Below are 19,626 nucleotides of genomic sequence, written 5' to 3' on the forward strand. Positions count from 1 at the left end.
AAAAAGAATTGAGACAGAAGAAAATAGAAAGAACCTGAGGGGGGAGGTATTTTTTCCCTTCATTGACGGCTGACTCCCCAGGTTCCCCCTCAAGCCCTGAGCTGCTAGGGACTGGTCATCGTGGCAGCGATAGAGTTAGAGAAATTCGACAATGTGAGGAATGAGCATCTTGTTAAAAAAAAAAAAAAAAACAGAGGCGGTGGTGGCGCACGCCTTTAATCCCAGCACTGGGAAGGCAGAGGCAGGCGGATCTCTGTGAGTGTGAGGCTAGCCTGGTCTACAGAGTTCCAGGGCAGCCAGCACTGTTACACAAAGAAACTGTCTCAAAAAATTAATTAATTAAAATGGAAATGTTTATATTCATGTCCACGCTGAGGACTCCTGTTTCTGTTACCTACTAAATGAAAGGCATCCTCCTCTATTTAACACATGTCTGAACTGGTATTTTTCTTTGACATTGCATTGTATTACCTTTTGTTTTTAAGCGTATTGTGCATGGTATTATTTCCCTGATTTCTCTCTCAGTGTATTTGTCAGGAGTACTGACTTCAGTATGTCAGCTTTGGGCCCTGGCACTCTAATGAAGTGTTAGTCAGTCCTAGGGTTTTTCTGGCAGTCCTTAGCATCTCCTGTGTGTAGAATTATTGTCTCCAAACAGGGACCCTCTGCTTCTTTCCCTATTGGGTCCCTGTAATCTTCTACTCTTGCCTTATTTTTCTAGCTAAGACTTTGAACATTACATAGAATAGAGGTGGAGATAGCAGGCAGCCCTGTCTTGTTCCTGATTTTAATAGGATTGCTTCAAGGTTTTCTCCAAATAGCATGATATTTGTCATATATAGCCCATGGGTTTGTCATATGTAGCTGTTTTTATGTTGAGGTATGTTCTCTTCAACCATACTGTCTAGGACTTTTATCATGAAGGGATATTGGATTTTGTCAAGGGCCTTTGGTGCATCTATGGAGATGATCATATGATTTCTGGATTTAAGTCCCTGGAGATGATGTATTACATTTATTGATTTATGTATACTGAACAATTCCTGCATCTCTGAGATAAATTCAACTTCATCACGTTGAAGGAGATATTTAATGTGTTTGTATGTAAATTCAGTTTTCAAGTATTTATTGAGATTATTTTAACCTGTATTCATCAGGAATGTGGTCCATAGTTATCTTTTGTCATTCCATTTTTACCTGATTTTAACATAACGTGGATATTGGCTTCCTAAAAGGATTTGGAGGTATTGGTTGTAGTTGTTTAAATATGTGGTAGAATTCTGTTGTGGATCCATCTGGACCTGGACTTCTTTAGCTGGAAGATTTTTCTTTAAATTTACAACTTCAATTTCCTTGTTTATAACAGACCTAGTAAATTATTGATCTCATCTTGGTTTAACTTTGTGGGTTAGCAGCATCCAGAAATTCATGTGTTCGTCTAGGTTTTCCAACTTAGTAGAATAGAGGTTTTAAAGTATGACCTTGAGGCTAAATATGATTGGAACCTGTGGGATGTTTCCCTGTTCATTTCTCACTTTATTAATTTGAGTCTTCCTTCTTTTTTTGGTTAATTTGAATAAGGATTTATCAACTGTTTGTCTTCTCAAAGTACCAATTCTTAGTTTCACTGATTCTTTCTTCTTGTTGTTGTTTTGAGACAGGGTCTCACTATGTAACTCTGGTTGTTCTGGAACTTGCTCTGTAGACCAGGCTGGCTTCGAACTCACAGAGATCCGCCTGTCTCTGCCTCCCTAGGGCTGGGATTAAAGACGTGTGCCACCACTGCCCGGCTTGTTTCACTGATTATTAGAGCTTCTATTTCACATTCATTTCTACCCTGGTCTTTGTCATATTTTACATCTACTGCTTTGCGGTTTGGTTTGTTCCGGTTCTCCCATACTCTTTCAGTGCTCCACTGTTACTTGAGTTCTTCAGACCTTCAATGTGAGCTCCTAGAGCTATGAGTGCCTCTGTTAGGGCTGTTTGATTGTATCTCAGAGCTTTTTTGTATGTTTTCATTTTTTTCAGAGATTTTTCAAATTTCCTTCTTCACATATTCAAGGACCCATCTGTCAGTCAACAGTATGTTGATTATAGCCCCCTTGAGTCTGTGTTTTCACGAGTCTGAGGAGTTTCTTTTGCCAAGGGTCTTCAGCTCCATTCTCTTGTGGTCAGATGTAATTCACACACTTACACCATTTTTCTAAACTTGATAAGATTTGCCTTTGTGACCCAGTGTGCAGTCTATTTTAAAGAAACTTCAATGGGCTGCTGAGAATAATGTGAATTCTGTCGTGTCTGGGTAGAATATTTTGTAGATTTCTGTTAGGTGTATTTGGTTTGTGATGTCATTTAACTCTGATGTTTCTCTGTTTATTGTTTACATGATCTGTCCACTGGTGAAAGTGGACTATTGAAATCGCCTACTATTAGTGTTTTGGGTTTAATCTGTGCTTTAATGTCAAGTAGTATTTGTTTTATGAATATTGGTGCACCTGAGTTTGGTATGTATATGTTTAGAATTGCAATGTCCATTTGGGGGATTGTTCCCTGGATCAGAGTCAAGTGTCCCTCTGAAGTAGTTTGAATGTAGTTGGCTGTACTTTCACAGGGAATGGCGCTATTAAGAGGTGTGGCTTTGTTGGGGTGGGTATGGCCCTGTTGGAAGAAGTGTGTCACTGTGGGCGCGGGCCTTGAGGTTTCCTATGCTCAGGATACTGCCCAGTAAGTCAGTCAATTTCCTGTTGCCTGAAAGATGTAGGGCTCTCTGTTGTTGACTTTGTTTGTTTGTTTGTTTGTTTTTGTTGTTGTTTTTTAAATTACAGTGACTGCCCTTATACAACTGTTGTCCTAAGCAACTGCTGTCCTAATCAATGATAGTAATTGTCACTGCCAGCAGTGGTTCTACCTCGAAGGCTGCAGCCTGAGGGAATAGAATTCCCTCAGCACCAACTCTTTCAAAGCTACTAAGGGAAACTTTATCTACATCTCTATCCCGCTAAAGAATTCAAGATCCAAAGGTTGAGGTGGAATTCTGCTCCTCAGAGAGGCTCACCAAGTAGCTCACCTTCTCCCTTTGCAGGCATCTTCCAAAGAACCCAGTGTCCTTTCACTCAGCCCCCACTGAAGAATCCTAGCTACCTACACATGGCTCCTCCCTACCACTTCCTGTCAACTACTTGCTGACTCAGCCTCCTGCTCACAGATTAATTTTACTTAATCAAACAAATGTAACACATCTTTGCATTGCTAACAAAAGTAGTAGGAAAAAATGCAACGTACTTTAAAAATAATATTTCACAATAACTCTCAGCTATTCCTCCAGCACGTCTGCCTGCTCCCTGCCATGATGACAATGGACTGAACCTCTGAAAGTGTAAGCAAGCCCCCCTCAATTAAATGTTTCATTATAAGAGTTGCCATGGTCCCGGTGTCTTTTCACAGCAATAGAAAACCCTAACTAAGACACCCTCTTTATCTCTTCTAATTAGTTTTGGCTTGAAGTCTGTTTTGTTGGTTGTTAGATTGGCAATACCTACCATGGCACTGTCAGCTTACAATACTCATTTTCATCTTCTCACTCTAAGGTACTGTTTTTAGCCTTGAAGGTGAGGTGTAATTTTTGTGAACAACAAAAAGATGGACTCTGTTTCCTAATCTAGGAGACTAGCTTGTATCTTTAGACGGCAAAATTGAGGCTATTATTATTCCAAGTTATTATTGAAAGATGTGCATTAATTGCTGTTATTTTTACTTGTGGTATTTGTTTGCTTCACTGTACTTTTCATAACAGCTATCCTGGTATCATTTCTTTTTTTTTCCCTATAATCTGTTATAGATGACAGTCTTTCTTTTCAGTCGGAAGTATCCTTTCTAGTATTCCATTGCAGAGTTGGCTTAGTGGTCGAAGTTTCTTTAGTTTGTTTATCATGGAAAGGGTTTTCTTTCTCCCTCACTTATGACAGATAATTTTGCAAGGTAAAATACTATGAGATGGCCTCTGAGGTCTTTTCAGAATTTGAAGCACATTGCTCCAAGTCTTAAAACCTTCTGGCTTTAATTAAAGTTTCCATTGAGAAATAAGCTGTTATTCAGATGGGCCCACCTTTACACATGACTCAGACCTCTTTCTTGTAAGTTCCAATAGCCTTTTGCTGTTTTGTATAGTTAGCGTTTTAGTTATAATATTTCATTAAGAGTTGCTTTCTGTTTCTGTCTATTTGGCATCTCCATGCCTCTTGTACCTCTCTTTCCCTATACTTAAGAAATTTTCTTCTATGATTTTTTAAAGACATTTTCTGTGCCTTTGACCTGGGTTTTGTCTCCTCTTTCTATGCCTATAATCTCATAGCATTGATATTTTCATGGTGTCTCAGATATTGCATAGTCATTGCAAGCATTAAAAATATATCATTTTCTTTCATTGAATGATCCAATTCTTTACCTTATCTTCAGGCTCTATCTCCCCATATTCCTATTTTTCATGTGATCCATTCTGTTAATAAGCTTTCCTCTGATGTTTTCACTGATTTTTTATTATTATACTTGTTGAATTTTTCATTTCCAGCTGCATTTCACTTTGGGTTTCCTTTAGCATTTCTATCTCTCTTTTGAATTATATTTTCATATCCTAAATTGCCCTTCTTATTTCTTTCAGCTGCTCTTTGTGTTTTGTTTTCTTGGGCTTCAATCAGGATTTTCTTCCTGTCCTCTTTAAGTTCATTCAGGCATTGATTCATGCTCAATCTCTTTGATTATGTTCATAATTGTTCTTTTGAATTCTGTGTGCTATGTTTCGTCTAAGTTGTTCTCACAGTTATTAAAGAACTAGTGATCTGGGAAAATGGATGGTCTTGGGGTTTTTTTTGTTTTTGTTTTTTGCATTGCTTGTCTTTTGTGATAACTTGAGAATCTAGACTTAAGCTGTTGGCTGTGACTCTTGACAAGTGTTTTTAGTTCACCTGTATTGAGTGGGAGTTTGGATCTGTGCCTGCTGTTATCTTGATTTGCTTGGTTTTGGATCAGCTAGGAGATGCTTGAAACTCAAGCTGTGACCACTCTGTTCTGATTCACAGATGGAGTCTCTGGGTTGACTCCAGCTCAGCTAGGGGAAGGGGTAGTTTCTGAGAGCATAGATTTTCTGATGGTGTGGATGAGGTGCTGGAGAACAGAGCAGGTGAGGACTCCCTCTGTAGAGTGAGCAGACAATGGACACAGATCCTTGGATGATATAGGCAATGGATACAGGTCCAGCATAGATTTTCAGATGGTATGGATAAGGTGCTAGAGGGTAGGGTAGGTAAGGACGCCCTCTGCAGGGTGAGCAGACAGTGGATACGGGTCCTCAGATGGTGAGCTTAGAATGCCAAAGAGAAAGGATGATTTTGGTTCCACCTGCAAAGTAAGAGGCAGATTCCCACAAGGAGGCTTGTGCGAGTCCTGGGGTAGAGGAGATGGAGCGCCCTGAGGAGAGAGTGGAGGCTCTACCTGAAAACTGAGTGACATGAGTCCTGCAAGTAGGAAAGATGTCCTGGGAAGATGGCAGACTTGGGGTATTCCATGGGGGAGCAGGGCTCTTCCTAGCTACTGAGTGGCAAGGAGTCCCAGGTTTGAGGTGTCTGAAGGAAAAAAGCCAAGAGGAGCAGGGGTCTTGCCAGATGTATGGGCAGCTAGAGAGTCCCAGAAAGACAAGGGGCTTGGGAGTGTCCTAGAAAGTACCTGAGGCGCTTTCTTTTTAAATATATATTAAACATTTTAAAAGTATTAACTTCACATATTGATTTTTCCTGGAAACACTTCCCATCAGCCATCCCACTATTGAAAGAGCAATGTCAAACAGTTTCCATACCAGATCCACATCCTGCTCCTTAGTGAACCTGGCTGGGATGGTGGGGGAAAAATGCTGGTATGGAAAACCCATTTCTCACTTCTCTAGAATAAAGCAACTCCAGGGAAGCCCTGCATTTTGCATGCACTATGCCTACACAACACAGGAACAGGGTGAGTTGTCCAGAGAGCATGGGAAAGCATTTACTTCTCATGGTTTGAAGAAGGTCTTAGTAGAAGCACAAGCCAGTTTCTGAAAGAAAAAAAAAAAAAAACGGAACTGGCAGATTCTGGAAGGAGAAAGAACTGAGAGGGGACCGTCAGGACCACAGGTGACCTCCATGCATGGACTGTGGTCATAGGTGTGAGTCTGCACATTAAGGATGAGGGAGACTGGTTATGTTGCCAGCAGATTCTGTGGGGACTGAGACAAAAGACACAAAGGGCATCATGGCAAGGGCAGTGGAGACCCAGAAAGATGCAGAAGGATGAGTAAACCAAAGTTCAAAGTGTGTACCAAGTCGAATGTCAGTTCTCTAAGGCAGGTGCTCTGCCGGCTGCTGCCACCCAGCTCTCCTCCACCAGGAGACGGCCAAGTTTGACTGCAATGTCGTCTTCCAATCCAATGGCAGTCACAGGTGGCAGAGGCTGTTCTGCAGCTGAAATGTGACTGGTTTAAATTTAAGTATGCTCAAAGTATAAAATGCACACCAGATGTTAAATACTTAAGATGAGGAAAAGGCTGTAAAATAGCTCATTAGTGAGTTTTTTATTGGTGATGTATTGGAACTACAATGTTTGGGGGTAGTTATTGAATTAAGTGGAATATATTATTAAAATCAATTCCACATGCTTTTTCTCATATTTTTAAGTGGACACCAGAACATTTTGATTACATATACACCACTGTTTTGCACCCTAGAAAGAGGTTGGCCATTGAGGTAATAAGGAGAGTCAGAACATATGTCAGTCAGTCACTACATTTGGAGGAGGCCGCTTCATTGCCAATAGGTATCATAGTTAGTATTCCCCCCAAAAGATATCATCTTAAATGACATTGTTCTGTAATGAGAATTTGAGATACTTCTTAAAAAATATACGTGTGTGTGCACACTTATACATGGATGCAGATGTGTGGTTAACATGTGCACTTGTAGAAATCAGAGGGAAGAGAAGGGGAAGGGGAAGAAGAAGAAGAAAGAAGAAGAAGAAGAAGAGGAGGAGGAGGAGGAGGAGGAGGAGAAGAAGAAAAGAAGAAGAAGCAGAAAAGAAGAAGAAGAAGAAGAAGAAGAAGAAGAAGAAGAAGAAGAAGAAGAAGAAGAAGAAGAAGAAGAAGAAGAAGGCGGCGGCTGTGGGATGGTCTGCATGTCAAATCTGTTGCTCTGATTGGTCAATAAGTAAAACACTGACTGGCCAGTGGCTAGGCAGGAAGTATAGGCAGGACTAACGGAGAGGAGAAAAGAAAGAACAGGAAGGCAGATGGAATCACTGCCAGCCGCCGCCAGGACAAGCAGCATGTGAAGACATGGCAAGGTATAGATTTATAGAAATGGGTTAATTTAAGCTATAAGAACAGTTAGCAAGAAGCCTGCCACGGCCATACAGTTTGTAAGCAATATAAGTCTCTGTGTTTACTTGGTTGGGTCTGAGCAGCTGTGGGACTGGCGGGTGAGAGAGATTTGTCCTGACTGTGGGCCAGGCAGGAAAACTCTAGCTACAGAAGAAGAAGAATCTTATTGTCAAGGCCTCTGGTTTCTACTACACCACTGATAATGGGATCTCACTGAGACTCCCCTTGGATATCCTGTTGTTAGAGATCCTGCTGTTTTGGATCCATAGGTTCATCCCCTGCACATGCTCCAACAGTTCATAGATTTGGCGGATATTAGCGTAGACCAACTCATAGCCCTGGTTCCTGGCCTGGGTGGTAGGTAGGCTGGTCAGCTCACTAGCTTACCCTCACAGTCATTACTGGGGTCAGTGTAACACGAATTTCTAAATGGTCTTATTAAATAAAAAACTCAGGGGAACCAGGTATTGGGGTGAATTCTGAAAGGTCAGAGAAGCAGAATAAGCCACAGCTAACCTCACCTCGCCAACTTTTCAGCCAATCCTGTTCCCTCAAACTGGAAGCCTCTGAGTCCTCACCCGAATGGATCTTAGCTGAACTGCTGCTAAAAGCCTAAAAGCTTAAAAGCCTCTAGTACCTGGTCCTCATGCCTTATATACCTTTCTGCTTCCTGCCATCACTTTCTGGGATTAAAGGTGTGTGTCACCATGCCTGGCTGTTTCCCATGTGGCCTTGAACTCACAGAGATCCACATGGATCTCTGCCTCCAGAAGGCTAGGATTAAAGGTGTGTGCTGCCACTGCCTGACCTCTATGTTTAATATAGTGGCTGTTCTGTTCTCTGATCCCCAGATGTTTTGACCAGGCAAGGTGCAGAGCCCTCCAGGTTGCTGTAGGGGGCATATGGGGGCACGGGGGTGGGGGGAGCCGGAGGGGGTAGGGGGAATTCTCCTGCTCTCATGCCTCAAGGTTGACTCACCTGTGACCCTGACAACAGGGTCGGCTCTAGTGTCCTGCCTCTCTCTTGACTACTGGCTTTGCAGATGTAAAGCGTTTGACGTTAAAGGGGGTTCCAGAGATCTAACCCCGGGTGTTCACACTCATGCAGCTGACCCTCTACCCACTGAACCACCTCCCAGCCCTGGAGGTAGCTTTAATGGAAAAGCTTCCTTTTCTCTTCGCTACCCTATATCAGGGGGCCTAATGAAGAAATGGAGATCAGTTATTGAGAAATCGAGGACCCGCTCTTCAAATGGAGTTAAGGAGGAACCAGTGGGGGAGCAGTTGGTTTGTTAGGAGCTGATATCATATTACATACAAGTTTTGAGCAATGATTTTAAAAATAATACTTATGTTAATGTTTATTTGTTATCAGTGGGAAAATATATTGCGCTGAAAAACAGTTAGAAAGTAGACTCAAAGTAATATAATATTCAGCAATAAAAAGGAGAAATTGATGATACACAGACGGACCTCAAAGACATTATGCTAAGGGAAAGAACCCAGATGCATTCCATTTGTCTGAAGTGTCCACGAAAGGCAACTCTATTGTGGCGGAAATAGACTAGTGGTTGTTTGGGACTGGAGGAGAGACAGGCACTAAAGGAAGTGAGCAGATCTTTATGGCATGTTGGAAATTACTGACAAGCTAACTGTCACCATGGTGACACAACCCTATAAACTTACTGAAAGACCACTGAGGCACACTTAGAACAAGGGACTTTTGTGATACATAAACTGTTGTTCTTCAGTTAAATGTTTTTAAAAATATAGCTGGGTTTAGTGGCTTCCAATACAGCATACCAGAAATTTGCATCTTTTTATGAAAGGACATGGAAAGTGCAAAAGTATCCCAATAGCCACTGGTTTATTGTCGGATGAGTCAAAATAAAAAGAAAGCTACTTAGAAATAAGAGAGTGAAAAATATCATTTCATATCTTACAGAACGTTGGCCTAAGATACACAAGAAAGATTACAGGCAAAAAAAAATCGATTGTAAAATAAGAAATTGCAAACAGAATAACTAAAGCTTTCAACTCAAGGGGCAAAAACAAAACAAAACAACAAGAAAACCCCAAAAAACAAAAGCCAATAAATAAAAAACTAAATAAACAAAACCTCTTAGCCACCTAAGACCAGAAGATAGATTCAACAAGATCAGTCAACAGATGAACAAACTACTCTTACTGAGGAACAAAACACACACACACATGAGAGAGAGAGAGAGAGAGAGAGAGAGAGACAGACAGACAGAGACAGAGACAGAGACAGACAGACAGAGACAGACAGACAGAGACAGAGAGATTAAGAGGCCATGGTGGGGAGTGGGGAGTGAGAGGAGATAGTTGGGGTGGGTATAATCAAGGCAGATTGTATGGCATATATAAAGTTGTCAAAGAATAAATACATGATATTAAAAGAACAACAAAACAACTTCAGCTATACTCAAGGTCAGGTTTCTTCCTCCAACTTCATCTTCAATGACATGAGTTTCCGAAGTTAATTCATTTCAATGCTTCATAAACATCCTAGGCTTCACACCTCTGCACCCTATAGCTACCATCTTAATGCAGACTTTTTTTCTCATCTAAAAGGAACTTGAAATTACCTTCTTGGTCACAAATTTCTACCTCAATGAAGATAATTTCTAAACTTTCACTGGAAAAAAAAATCTATGTGAAGAAAGAAGAGACTAGAATGCTATTTGGGCAGCATGTTTCTAGATTGGAGATTAAATTTTGTATATATATCAGCTTTCCTTAACATTATTTTAATGTAAAAGGTCAACAGAATTTGTAAAAGAAAACTGACATAAGAGTAGTTATTTTTGAGAATTCTTGTCCTACTAGACAGCACAGGAGAGTGATTGAACAGCATGGTGTCCATGTGGAAGCATAAATAGAGATCAGCTTTTATTTAATCTAATTAAGAGTCCATATGGATATAAAAGTATAATTAGAAATGTGATATATAATAAAAGCAGCATATCCAATCAAAGGATAAGGATGAATCATTAGCAATTGGTTCTGAGATAGTTAGCCATCAAATTAGGGGGGAAATAAAGGAAGTCAGACAGTCAGTTCACATCGTTGATGAATACAAATCCCAGATGGCTACATGGCTAATTTTTAGAAGAGGAGTGAATAGCATATTCTCTCTTTTTAAAGATTAGGTAGGGTTTTGTTTTGAGGGTTACCATGCATTATTTTGAAGGTTGTGCCAGGTTTTGTCTTTGTGTGCCATGCATGGTTCAGGAGGAGAATGTTTTTCTAGTTTGTTCCTCTGCGGCAGAGGCTGACTTCACGTCACTGTCAGACCCGGGCACCTTTTCTAATTGCTCCAATGATATTCTTTGCTAGCGGCCACCAGACAGAGTTAAGTTAACAGACAATCTTCAGACAGACAAACATTTCGTTTTCTTCCAGATGGTTACAGTGCACATGTCTGCCCCTTTCATATGTGCACACCTTCATTCCCAGTGGCTCTGGAAAAAGGTGAAGCCTTTTACAAGAGCATTGGCGCCCTTATAGAAGACATCAGAGAACTTGTCTCTCCCAGCCAGTGAAGTGAGTCTCCATGGGATGGCTGCTCTCTGAAGGCCAGGGAGGGAATCCTCATCAGAACCCTGTCCCATTTGGGTTTCTAACCTCCAGAACTAAGAAAATAAATTTCAGATTTTCAAACCGTTTTTTATGGCACCTCTAGCTGACTAATACAATGGTACTATATTTTGCATTTCGGTGAAGATTTGTTTGGTTTTCTTACCCTTGTATCTTTGTCTAGGTACATATAGACAATACCTATGTACTTTGTTAAACAGTTGATAATAGCAATGGATTCCAAATAAGACATTACATGAGCACAGGCATCAAACAGCAGCTTGCATTAATATAAATGGTTTCATATCTGTAACAATGGCTTTATTACTACGTTGTAAAAATAGTTTAAAATTTAAATATTTTGACAAAAATGCATTAGAAGCATCTTGTCATAATAAAGGTCAGTTCATGGAAATCACTTATATAGAATATTTTTACTATGTTCCAGGCAGTGAGTTACATTCACTATATATTTGATACTTGTAATCATTTGAAGTAGATGCTATCTATATATTCATTGTAAAAATGACAAACTAAAGCACAGAGACACTAGTTTACCCAGACTTCATACAGCTGTAAAAGACAAAGCCAAGCCTCTACTGGCAACAGCCCATTTCTGGAATCTTCTCTCTCATGCTCAAGAACACGTTGAAAATTGGGTATTTGAAATATAGAATGTTAGTGGAAATGTTGACAAAATAATTTGAATATAATGAGATGGGGTTGTGATTGTCTTTTTGTTATGTCAAGCCGCATGAAACCTTCAACATGCCACTATTTTTAACCACAGAAAGGAAAGTTTCATATTCTCTACCCATCAATTTATTGATGAATGTGTTATTTTCATGAACCTTCACCTTCCATATTCAAAGCAGAAATAGATAAATGAGCAGAGTTTTCAGACTCTTGGGGGCACGTCTGCATACCCTGATGGTAAATCTGGAAGCTAATATTTTAGGTCTTCTTAATCTGATGTGAAGAAAGTGCCTTAGGTTAAAACATCAAACATGACTTTTATTGTATTATGTTATTAAAGAAAAAAATGTTTTAACCTATCTACCAAATTTGTTAGTGCCAGAGTGGTTACAGATGAATATAGCTTCTGGTCAGTGTCAGAAGTGAAAGCTTTTTACATGTTAGACTGCATCTCAAAACACAGAATGAGAACTATATTTCTATCTACATCACTTTTTTTAAAACAGGTATTCTATCCTAGGCTGGTCTTGAACTTGCTATGTAGCTAAGGGTGACCTTGAACTTCTGATCCTCCTGTCTCCATCTCAAGTGCTGAGATCACAGGCATGCGCCACCACACCTGGGTTCTCTGTGGCTGCCACTCAAGCCTTCTTCCAGTGGCGCTACATCCCCAGCCCACACAGCATCACAGTGTTTTTGTGGGGAATTATGGCTTGGATATACCACATTTAATCACCATGCCCTTCCTTGGTGATTTGCCCATTGGTATGCAAGGATTGGCTCCACAATGATTTAAATCTGCATTATTCCATCAAAGGAGTTGATGTGTATATATCACAAACTCTTAAAAGTGATCAGCTTTCTAGCCTTCAGACGTTTTCCAGTGGACAAGACAGAGCCTTGGGGAAGGTAAACAACTGATGTTCCCAAGGTCATACACTATTCAAAGTTGAGTTAAGAATAAAACCCTGAGCTACAGCTCCTGGTCCTCGGTCCTTTTTGCTGTGCTGTAATATGGCTATTTTTTCCTGTTATGTAATACACACTAATCTGATTTGCTTTTTCTTCTTTTCAACGGAAGCTCTGAATCAGCTAATCTTGATAATTACTAGGACAGGAAGCAAAAGACTGAAAATGGTTCTGTAATCAGAGAAGCTCCCTGCTATGAGAGATGTTCTATTAGAAGCATGTTCCAAATGCTGGAACTCCACATCTGTTCTGCTTTTCCCACCCCTTAAGTTCCTGTGGCTCTCTTTCTTTTCCTGGGGGAACTTAAATGGCCCGGCCAGCCTCCTGACCACGGTCTTTGCAGTGCCCTTTGGAGCACAGCTGTCGCGGGGCTCCTATCTACTTCTTTCTGGGCTGCAGCATGGTCTGTCCTCTGGTAACCACTTGTATCTTGGCCTCACTTGCTGTTTGCTTTTTGGTTGTTTGACCTCCTGACCTTGAGTTCAGGCTTTGCTGTATTTTTGGTTCCATACTCAACTCTAAAGTACTGAGATACCCGGAAAACAATGTAATGATAACCCAGGAGCTGGTTGAGACAATAAACACCTGTAACTCTGAAGACAGTTCTAATTCTAACTTGTTTCTTCCATAGGAACTCTCCCTCAGCCTGAGAGACTTCCTTAGTGTCTGCTTGATCCCTTTATGTAACAGGTTTCCTGATAGAGAATATATCTCTTTATTTTTGGATTTTCCTTTCCAGATTACTAGGATTTTTACTGTTTTCTTTTCCGCCCCAACACAGTAATCTTTAAAAAACATTGTTTTAATCTCTCGGTGTAACACATAAAATAAGAAGACGAGCTCATTATCTCCAATGTCCTCAGCTCTGCAGTTACATAATTGCAGGAAATTCTAGGGCACATTTTCATATATGACTTTAGTGAGTTCATTGGAACATCCACACAGCTCTGTATAATTGTAGATTGTCTTTCCCAGCCTCAGTCACAGTAAGTGGACCCCTTTCTTATTAAAATAATGGCTTCCTCCTCCTGGGTCAAAATATTAATTCACAGCAGCCGCCAGTAGCATTTCATGCACACAGTGGGCAATCAGTTGCCAGAAAACCCTCTGTGAGATCTTTAACTAGGAAGTCATCAAAGGAACAAAATGGAAAACTGGTGCTTTAAGTATGAAAGTGAGAGTTTAAACTATATTATAGAAATCATTTTATCCATTTGTAGATATAAATATTGAATGGCAACATTCGGTGTGAAAGATGCTCGCTCTGATAGCGTTTATCCTACCGTATTGCAGAAGGCGCTTTCAGCCCACTATGGCAGTCTCAAGCCCCTCCCTTACCTTTCTCTGTCTTTCACGGACTGTTCAGCCATTAATGTCTTCAGCTCCTCTAGACGCTGGAGGTCTCTCATTTCCATGTCTTGCCACTTCTGCTGTTTCTTAGCCCAGTATTTCCTTATCTGTCATAGAAATGTTACATCAAATTTAAATTAACGCTGGATAAAATGGAGGAGGGGCATAACATTATGCAGTTGCTTATACAGTAAAGAGCAGATTGAAACGGCATTTCATCTGTTTTCTCTTTCTTTCTTCCTTTCTTTTCTTTTTTCTTTTTTTTTTTTTTTGGTTTTGCTTTAGAACTTCCTATAAAATATTGGCAACAGAAAAAAAAATAAATGAACACACAAAGGTATGAGTCTCTGAAACACTCCTGGCTTAACAGTTTCTGAAGTGGAAATATAATGTGTGCTGAGACCCAGGTTTTAATCTATGGCTGAAATCATCGACTTTCAGGGAACCACAAAAAAAGAAATGTGTTACTGCCTCTGAAGAATATGACCTACCTGTTACCCAGGAGTATTTTTATCCTCTTATGGTAATGCAGTCTTTAGCAAATATAGCATTAAAACTATTTTTACCTTAAAAGCATGGGTTTATTTATGCTAATGGACAGCAGGATATAGAAAGCTTTATGCTCCCGGGGAAGTGGCAGGAGATGGGTGGGAGGAAGGAGGGAAAGAATGAATTAACACGGTTGTGGTAAAGAGCAGTCTCGACCTATGTGGTAAAATCAAGGTCGTGCTCACCAGGTTCAGGAAGGTGGAAAGCATCGCTCTTCCTGAGCCCGGTTTTCTTCTCTCGATGGAAGCCAACTACAAGCGCTATTTGCAGGGAGCCGAAACCATCTCTGGTTCCACAGTGTGCTTAGGCCACTCAAGTTAATGAAAGCCTCTTCTGCTACTCTGGGCTGCCATGTTGCGGGCTCAAGACACTGGGTCTTGCTAGTGAAAGACGGTGGCACTTCAGTGGTGACAGGCAGCAGTCTGCAGGGCGACTGGCTAGCCTCACCTCCAGGGGGGCACTTCCTCTTCCGAGTTTGGATATGAAAAACTAAGTGCTTTCACAGCTGGCCCTAGCAGCATGGTCTCTGCCCTGGGAGCCTCTCAAGAGGCAGCTGAAGCTCCTGGCCACAGCCAGAGAAATGCTGCAGCTGCAGGAGGACCTGGTGTAAGGTGGTACCCGCTCGACATGACTCAAGTCAGAGTTTAAAGAGAGAAACCAAAAAGATGCCCACAACAAAGATGGAGAGAGAGGGGTCGGCAGGGTGAGTACAATCCTCCTGATGAATGCCAGGAATCCCTACATGCCGGGCAGGATAATAGTTCCATCATCTCCATTGCAAGTATAAGAGATCTTCATATTCTTTTGTATTATCTTATAGGGTTTTTTGTTCTGTTCTGTTTTACAATAAATGTCTCTCATTATCAAGGTGGTGCTGCTACTTCAAAACCAAATTTGAAAAGCACATCTATAAGATGAAAGAGAACTTTCTCCTGGGCCATACCAACCCTGTGACTTGTGCTTACTCTTGGCATTGGCCTGGAAGGAAGACCATGGCTCCTCCTGCAGACAGGCTGCTGTAACCCTCTCATCCCCGACATTACTTGGCATGTTGCCTTGTGCAGATCGGAGTATGATGCCCCTCCTGTCCTCCCTTCATTCCTCCAGAACCCCTCCATGCCTCTGTTCTTTCTTCTCTTCTACTGGCCCCCTCTCTTCCTGCCTCTCTCCTTTCTCCCTCTGTCCCCTTCCTGATACAGTCATTCACAGTGCTTAATCCTGACCTGGGCACCCGGAGACTCAAGGCCACAAGCTGAAAGGATCCTCACAGCTTCACACTTCAGAGCACCTCTTCCTTGCTATAACTACAACCCTTGGAAGAACTGCTCACTCTCCGACATGGCATTCTGGGGAGTGCTTTTCATTTGTTATTAACTACAACTTTAAGAACACCATCACATATTTCTCACACATAATTCCTTCTATTTTCCATATTTGTATTGTCTGAATACAGCACCTTTTGACTGTTCTTGTCAGTGCTAGGTGTGGACTTCCAGGTTACCTCCAGGTCCGTGTCAAGAATAACCCCAAAGCTACCTCTGCCTGTCTAGGCAGCATCTGAATTTCCGTTCAAGCTGTTATTCTTACAGTTCTTCTAAAGAACTGTGTCCTGCTTCAGCGTTCGATTATCGTTGGTGTTCTACCCCTTAAATTATACAGCAATAGACTCTCTGACAAGAATTGGCTCCTCTCCACCTTTATCCTCTGGGTTCTGACCCAGTACAGTTTAGTGTTTGGCCCTCAACATGAGGCTTTGCTAAGTAGTACATCCTCTCTCCCACTTGATGGCAAAACATGTGATTTCCTAATCTTGGCACTTCCGAGTGTCTTCTAGAACATAGCATGTACTTAATAACCATTTGATTAATGATACAATCGTATGGACAGGTAGCAAATTCATGGCTTTGGTGCGACCCTCAGCGACGATTATTTTTTTAAATCAGTGCTTGGTCAGCAGCTCCCAATTTGTCAATGGCACTCCAAGACACGTTCCCCACCACTGCCTTCTCACTTTTCACAGGAAAGATGGAGGCTCTAACCTTCCTCCGTACCCCATGGAGAGAAAGGGCTGTCCTTCCTTCAGTGCTCATAAGCATGTGCTCTAGAGACCCAGAAAGACCTGACCCCAGGAGTAGCCCTCCGTTCTGAAATCTCCCTACTCCACCCTCTGTCCCTCTCTTCATCCCGCCTCAGTGCTCTGTGCGCTGCTTCCTTCTCTGCCGTCCAACACATCTCTCTCCAGTTAAAAAATCCAAAGAAAGACTTCTTTTAAACCACCAAGGTGGTAGTGGCGTGTCATTCAAGGTTCTTTTCCGTTAAAGCACCTGAGACTGTTTACTGTGTTCCACCTTTACATCTATACTATCCCCCACTCACAGCGTTCTTATCTCTGCCTTCTAAAGAGGAGGAATTTACCAAGCAACAGGGAAAGGCAGAGCAATTATAGGCCAGTAGTAAATCCAAATATATCAGTAATAATCCAGGCAAATTCATTGCCTTTACTAGTGACTTACAAAGAATCAAGTCAAACAATCATCTTGAGTCTTATTTTATCAATAATTGGTATTTCTGTATGTTTCTATTAACCTTTATGTCTATTGTTAAAACATTATTGGCTTTGGTATTCATTTGTTCAATAAATATTTATTAAAGACACGCCTGGAGCCATATACTGTACTATTTACTTAGGATATAGTATTTATAGCATTTGTCATAAAATTGGGACTTCATAGAGGAGAGACAAAATAAAGAAATAAACGAATGAACAAGTCATTGTATATCCTGTTAATTCCTAAAAAGGAAATAATAGGGTGATAATTCAGAATAGTTCAGGTGGCTTTATTAGATGGCATTTTCAGATGCCTTCAACAGTACATTTGAGGAAAAGAAGAAAGTGAGATGGCCATGGAGGAAAGAGAGACCAGTGGAGGAAGAGGAAGCCATGGGTTCAGTAGCATTGGCCAGGAAAGAACTCTCATGTTCTGGGAATTGAGAGGAGACTGAACTAGAATTGCTGGGTAAATCCAGAAAACTAGAATTGGCAGGTAAATCTAGAAGACTAGAATTCAGGGGTTAATCTAGAAGACTAGAATTGGTGGTTAAATCTATAAGACTAGAATTGGTGGGTAAATCTAGAAGACTAGAATTGGTGGTTAAATCTTGAAGACTAGAATTGGTGGGTAAATCAATACAAGAGGCCAAACTGGAGAGCTGCTAGGCGTCTAGATGAGCAGGCCAGGATTCAGAATTTCAGTCAAGTAGTGACAAGGTGTGACTCTGGATGTAGACGGATGGCTCAGCCTGTTCAATGGAGAGTGGAGAGCAGAGGGGCCAAGGAGTAAGGAGATCAAATGGAAATGCGAGGCTCGGGTGGCCACTCAGACTAGGAACCGGGTGCAGTGTAGGGGTGAGGCGTGCTTGAGTGTGGGGTCAGCATGCTTGTCGCGGAGATTTGCACATTCAAGGCCTGGGATAAAGAGCAAGCAAAGAGCCCCAGCATTTTGCTTTCACAACTGTGAGACTGAAGCATCAGTAACTGAGATGGAGGAGTGGGTTCATAACAGGCTTGGAAAAGAAGGACAAGCAGAAGGTCACTTTGGGGCATGTAGCTCCTGACATTCCTGGAACAGCTCTAAGTGGAGACAACGGACATCTGGAGGTGTGAATTGCCGCAGGGAGAACTCAGTCCTGGAGGCTCAAATGAAGCATCTATTTGTGGGAAAATATCTGATGTCCGAGACTAGGGAGAAAAGATGCCGACCTTATTTACATCTTCATTTTCACACTTTTCCCTGGAGAATGGCTCACCTTCTCACCTCCACTGTGGCATCTCATTATGTTGTCAAGACTAGATCAAGCCTAGCTCCATCCCCTGCAGCAAGGACCATTTGCTTATTATTTATTAAGCTTCTCTCCTTGGTTCTTTTACATAGCACTTGCTGAGATTGTTCATGGTCTAAGGAGCCTTTGCTATTGCCTGGGATTGTGCTGCCTTGCCTTTTTGATTGGGAAACCCTTCTTGGCCCTCTTTTAGGACTTATCCTTCAGCACTGCCTTCTTAACCATTCTTCCTTTCTCCTCTTCCAGCGATGGCGAGGTGTGCCTGTTAGAACATTATTTATGTTTTCTTGGCATAGCATTTTCCGTATGGACCTCTGCTATTTATCATTGTATTCCTAGTACCTTATATTGTGTCTGACATATACTAGAGTTTAGATGGTCACAGTTAGATGAGTGGACATTTCTCCTGGTCTCTGGCCCAAGAATAACAGTTGTGGATGGGAACTGGGCCAGCAGTTTTATTTGTAAGATGGTGAAGTCTGAACTAAGTACTTCCCCAAGGAAAGTTCCATTCACGTCTCATCAATTAATAGGAGCAGAAAGTGTGGGTCGGGAATTATTGGCTCTGTGAGCTTCAAATTAAAATCCTGGCTAAGGACGTTTAACTAGACCTTTGAGATATTTGTTGAGACACAGAACCTAAGTGCACTGAGTTTTAGACTTCTTATGTAATCTTTAAAACATTACAGTGATGGCTGTTCAGACAGTTAATATAAGTGATAAATTAAATGTCAAGTTCTTACTTGGACGTGAAGTTTCTAACAAAATAAAACGAGCTCTCATTGTCCTGCTCTCCTCTTTTGGATGCTGATTTGCCCTGGATGCAAGATGCGGATCCACAGTCCCACATCTCCATCAATTTAGTAGACTTACACCAGTGAAAGCGTGAACAAACCAAGGAAAATAGTCTCTGCATAGATTTATGTACCAAAATGTAATACTATTTTTCCAGAGCATTTAGATCATTTTTATATCCTATCTCACTTTAGCCATCTTCAAAACAATTTGTTTCTTATTAACAAGCCGACTAGAAAGCATGATGTTTATGCTCTAAGCATACATCAGAGTTTACCCTTAAAAAACATAGACGAGTGTCAAACAGCCATTAAATTTACCATGAAATAAGACTTTCTTACTTACAGATAGAAAGCAGAAGCTCAGAATGAAAGCATTATCATAGGAAAAGGGTTGGCCTCTAATTTCAAGCTATCTGTGTGATATTGAATC

At 41.2% G+C, this 19,626-nt stretch overlaps 1 protein-coding gene across 5 annotated transcripts in view; it reads right to left on the minus strand.

Moving 5' to 3' along the window:
* Positions 1 to 19,626, minus strand: part of Ccdc148 (coiled-coil domain containing 148) — a 273,207-nt gene that overhangs the window by 59,791 nt on the left and 193,790 nt on the right. For 4 of the 5 annotated variants that reach the window (XM_037204800.1, XM_037204799.1, XM_037204798.1 and 1 more), the window contains one exon: positions 13,999 to 14,117. In XM_037204800.1, coding sequence (XP_037060695.1) covers positions 13,999 to 14,117 — 119 coding nt within the window. Of the gene's footprint in view, positions 1 to 5,989; positions 6,080 to 13,998; positions 14,118 to 19,626 lie in introns of those variants that run through there. The other variant, XM_037204801.1, reaches the window with a different exon arrangement.

The sequence above is a fragment of the Peromyscus leucopus genome, chromosome 4 (assembly GCF_004664715.2).
Source record: "Peromyscus leucopus breed LL Stock chromosome 4, UCI_PerLeu_2.1, whole genome shotgun sequence".
Taxonomy (NCBI): domain Eukaryota; kingdom Metazoa; phylum Chordata; class Mammalia; order Rodentia; family Cricetidae; genus Peromyscus; species Peromyscus leucopus.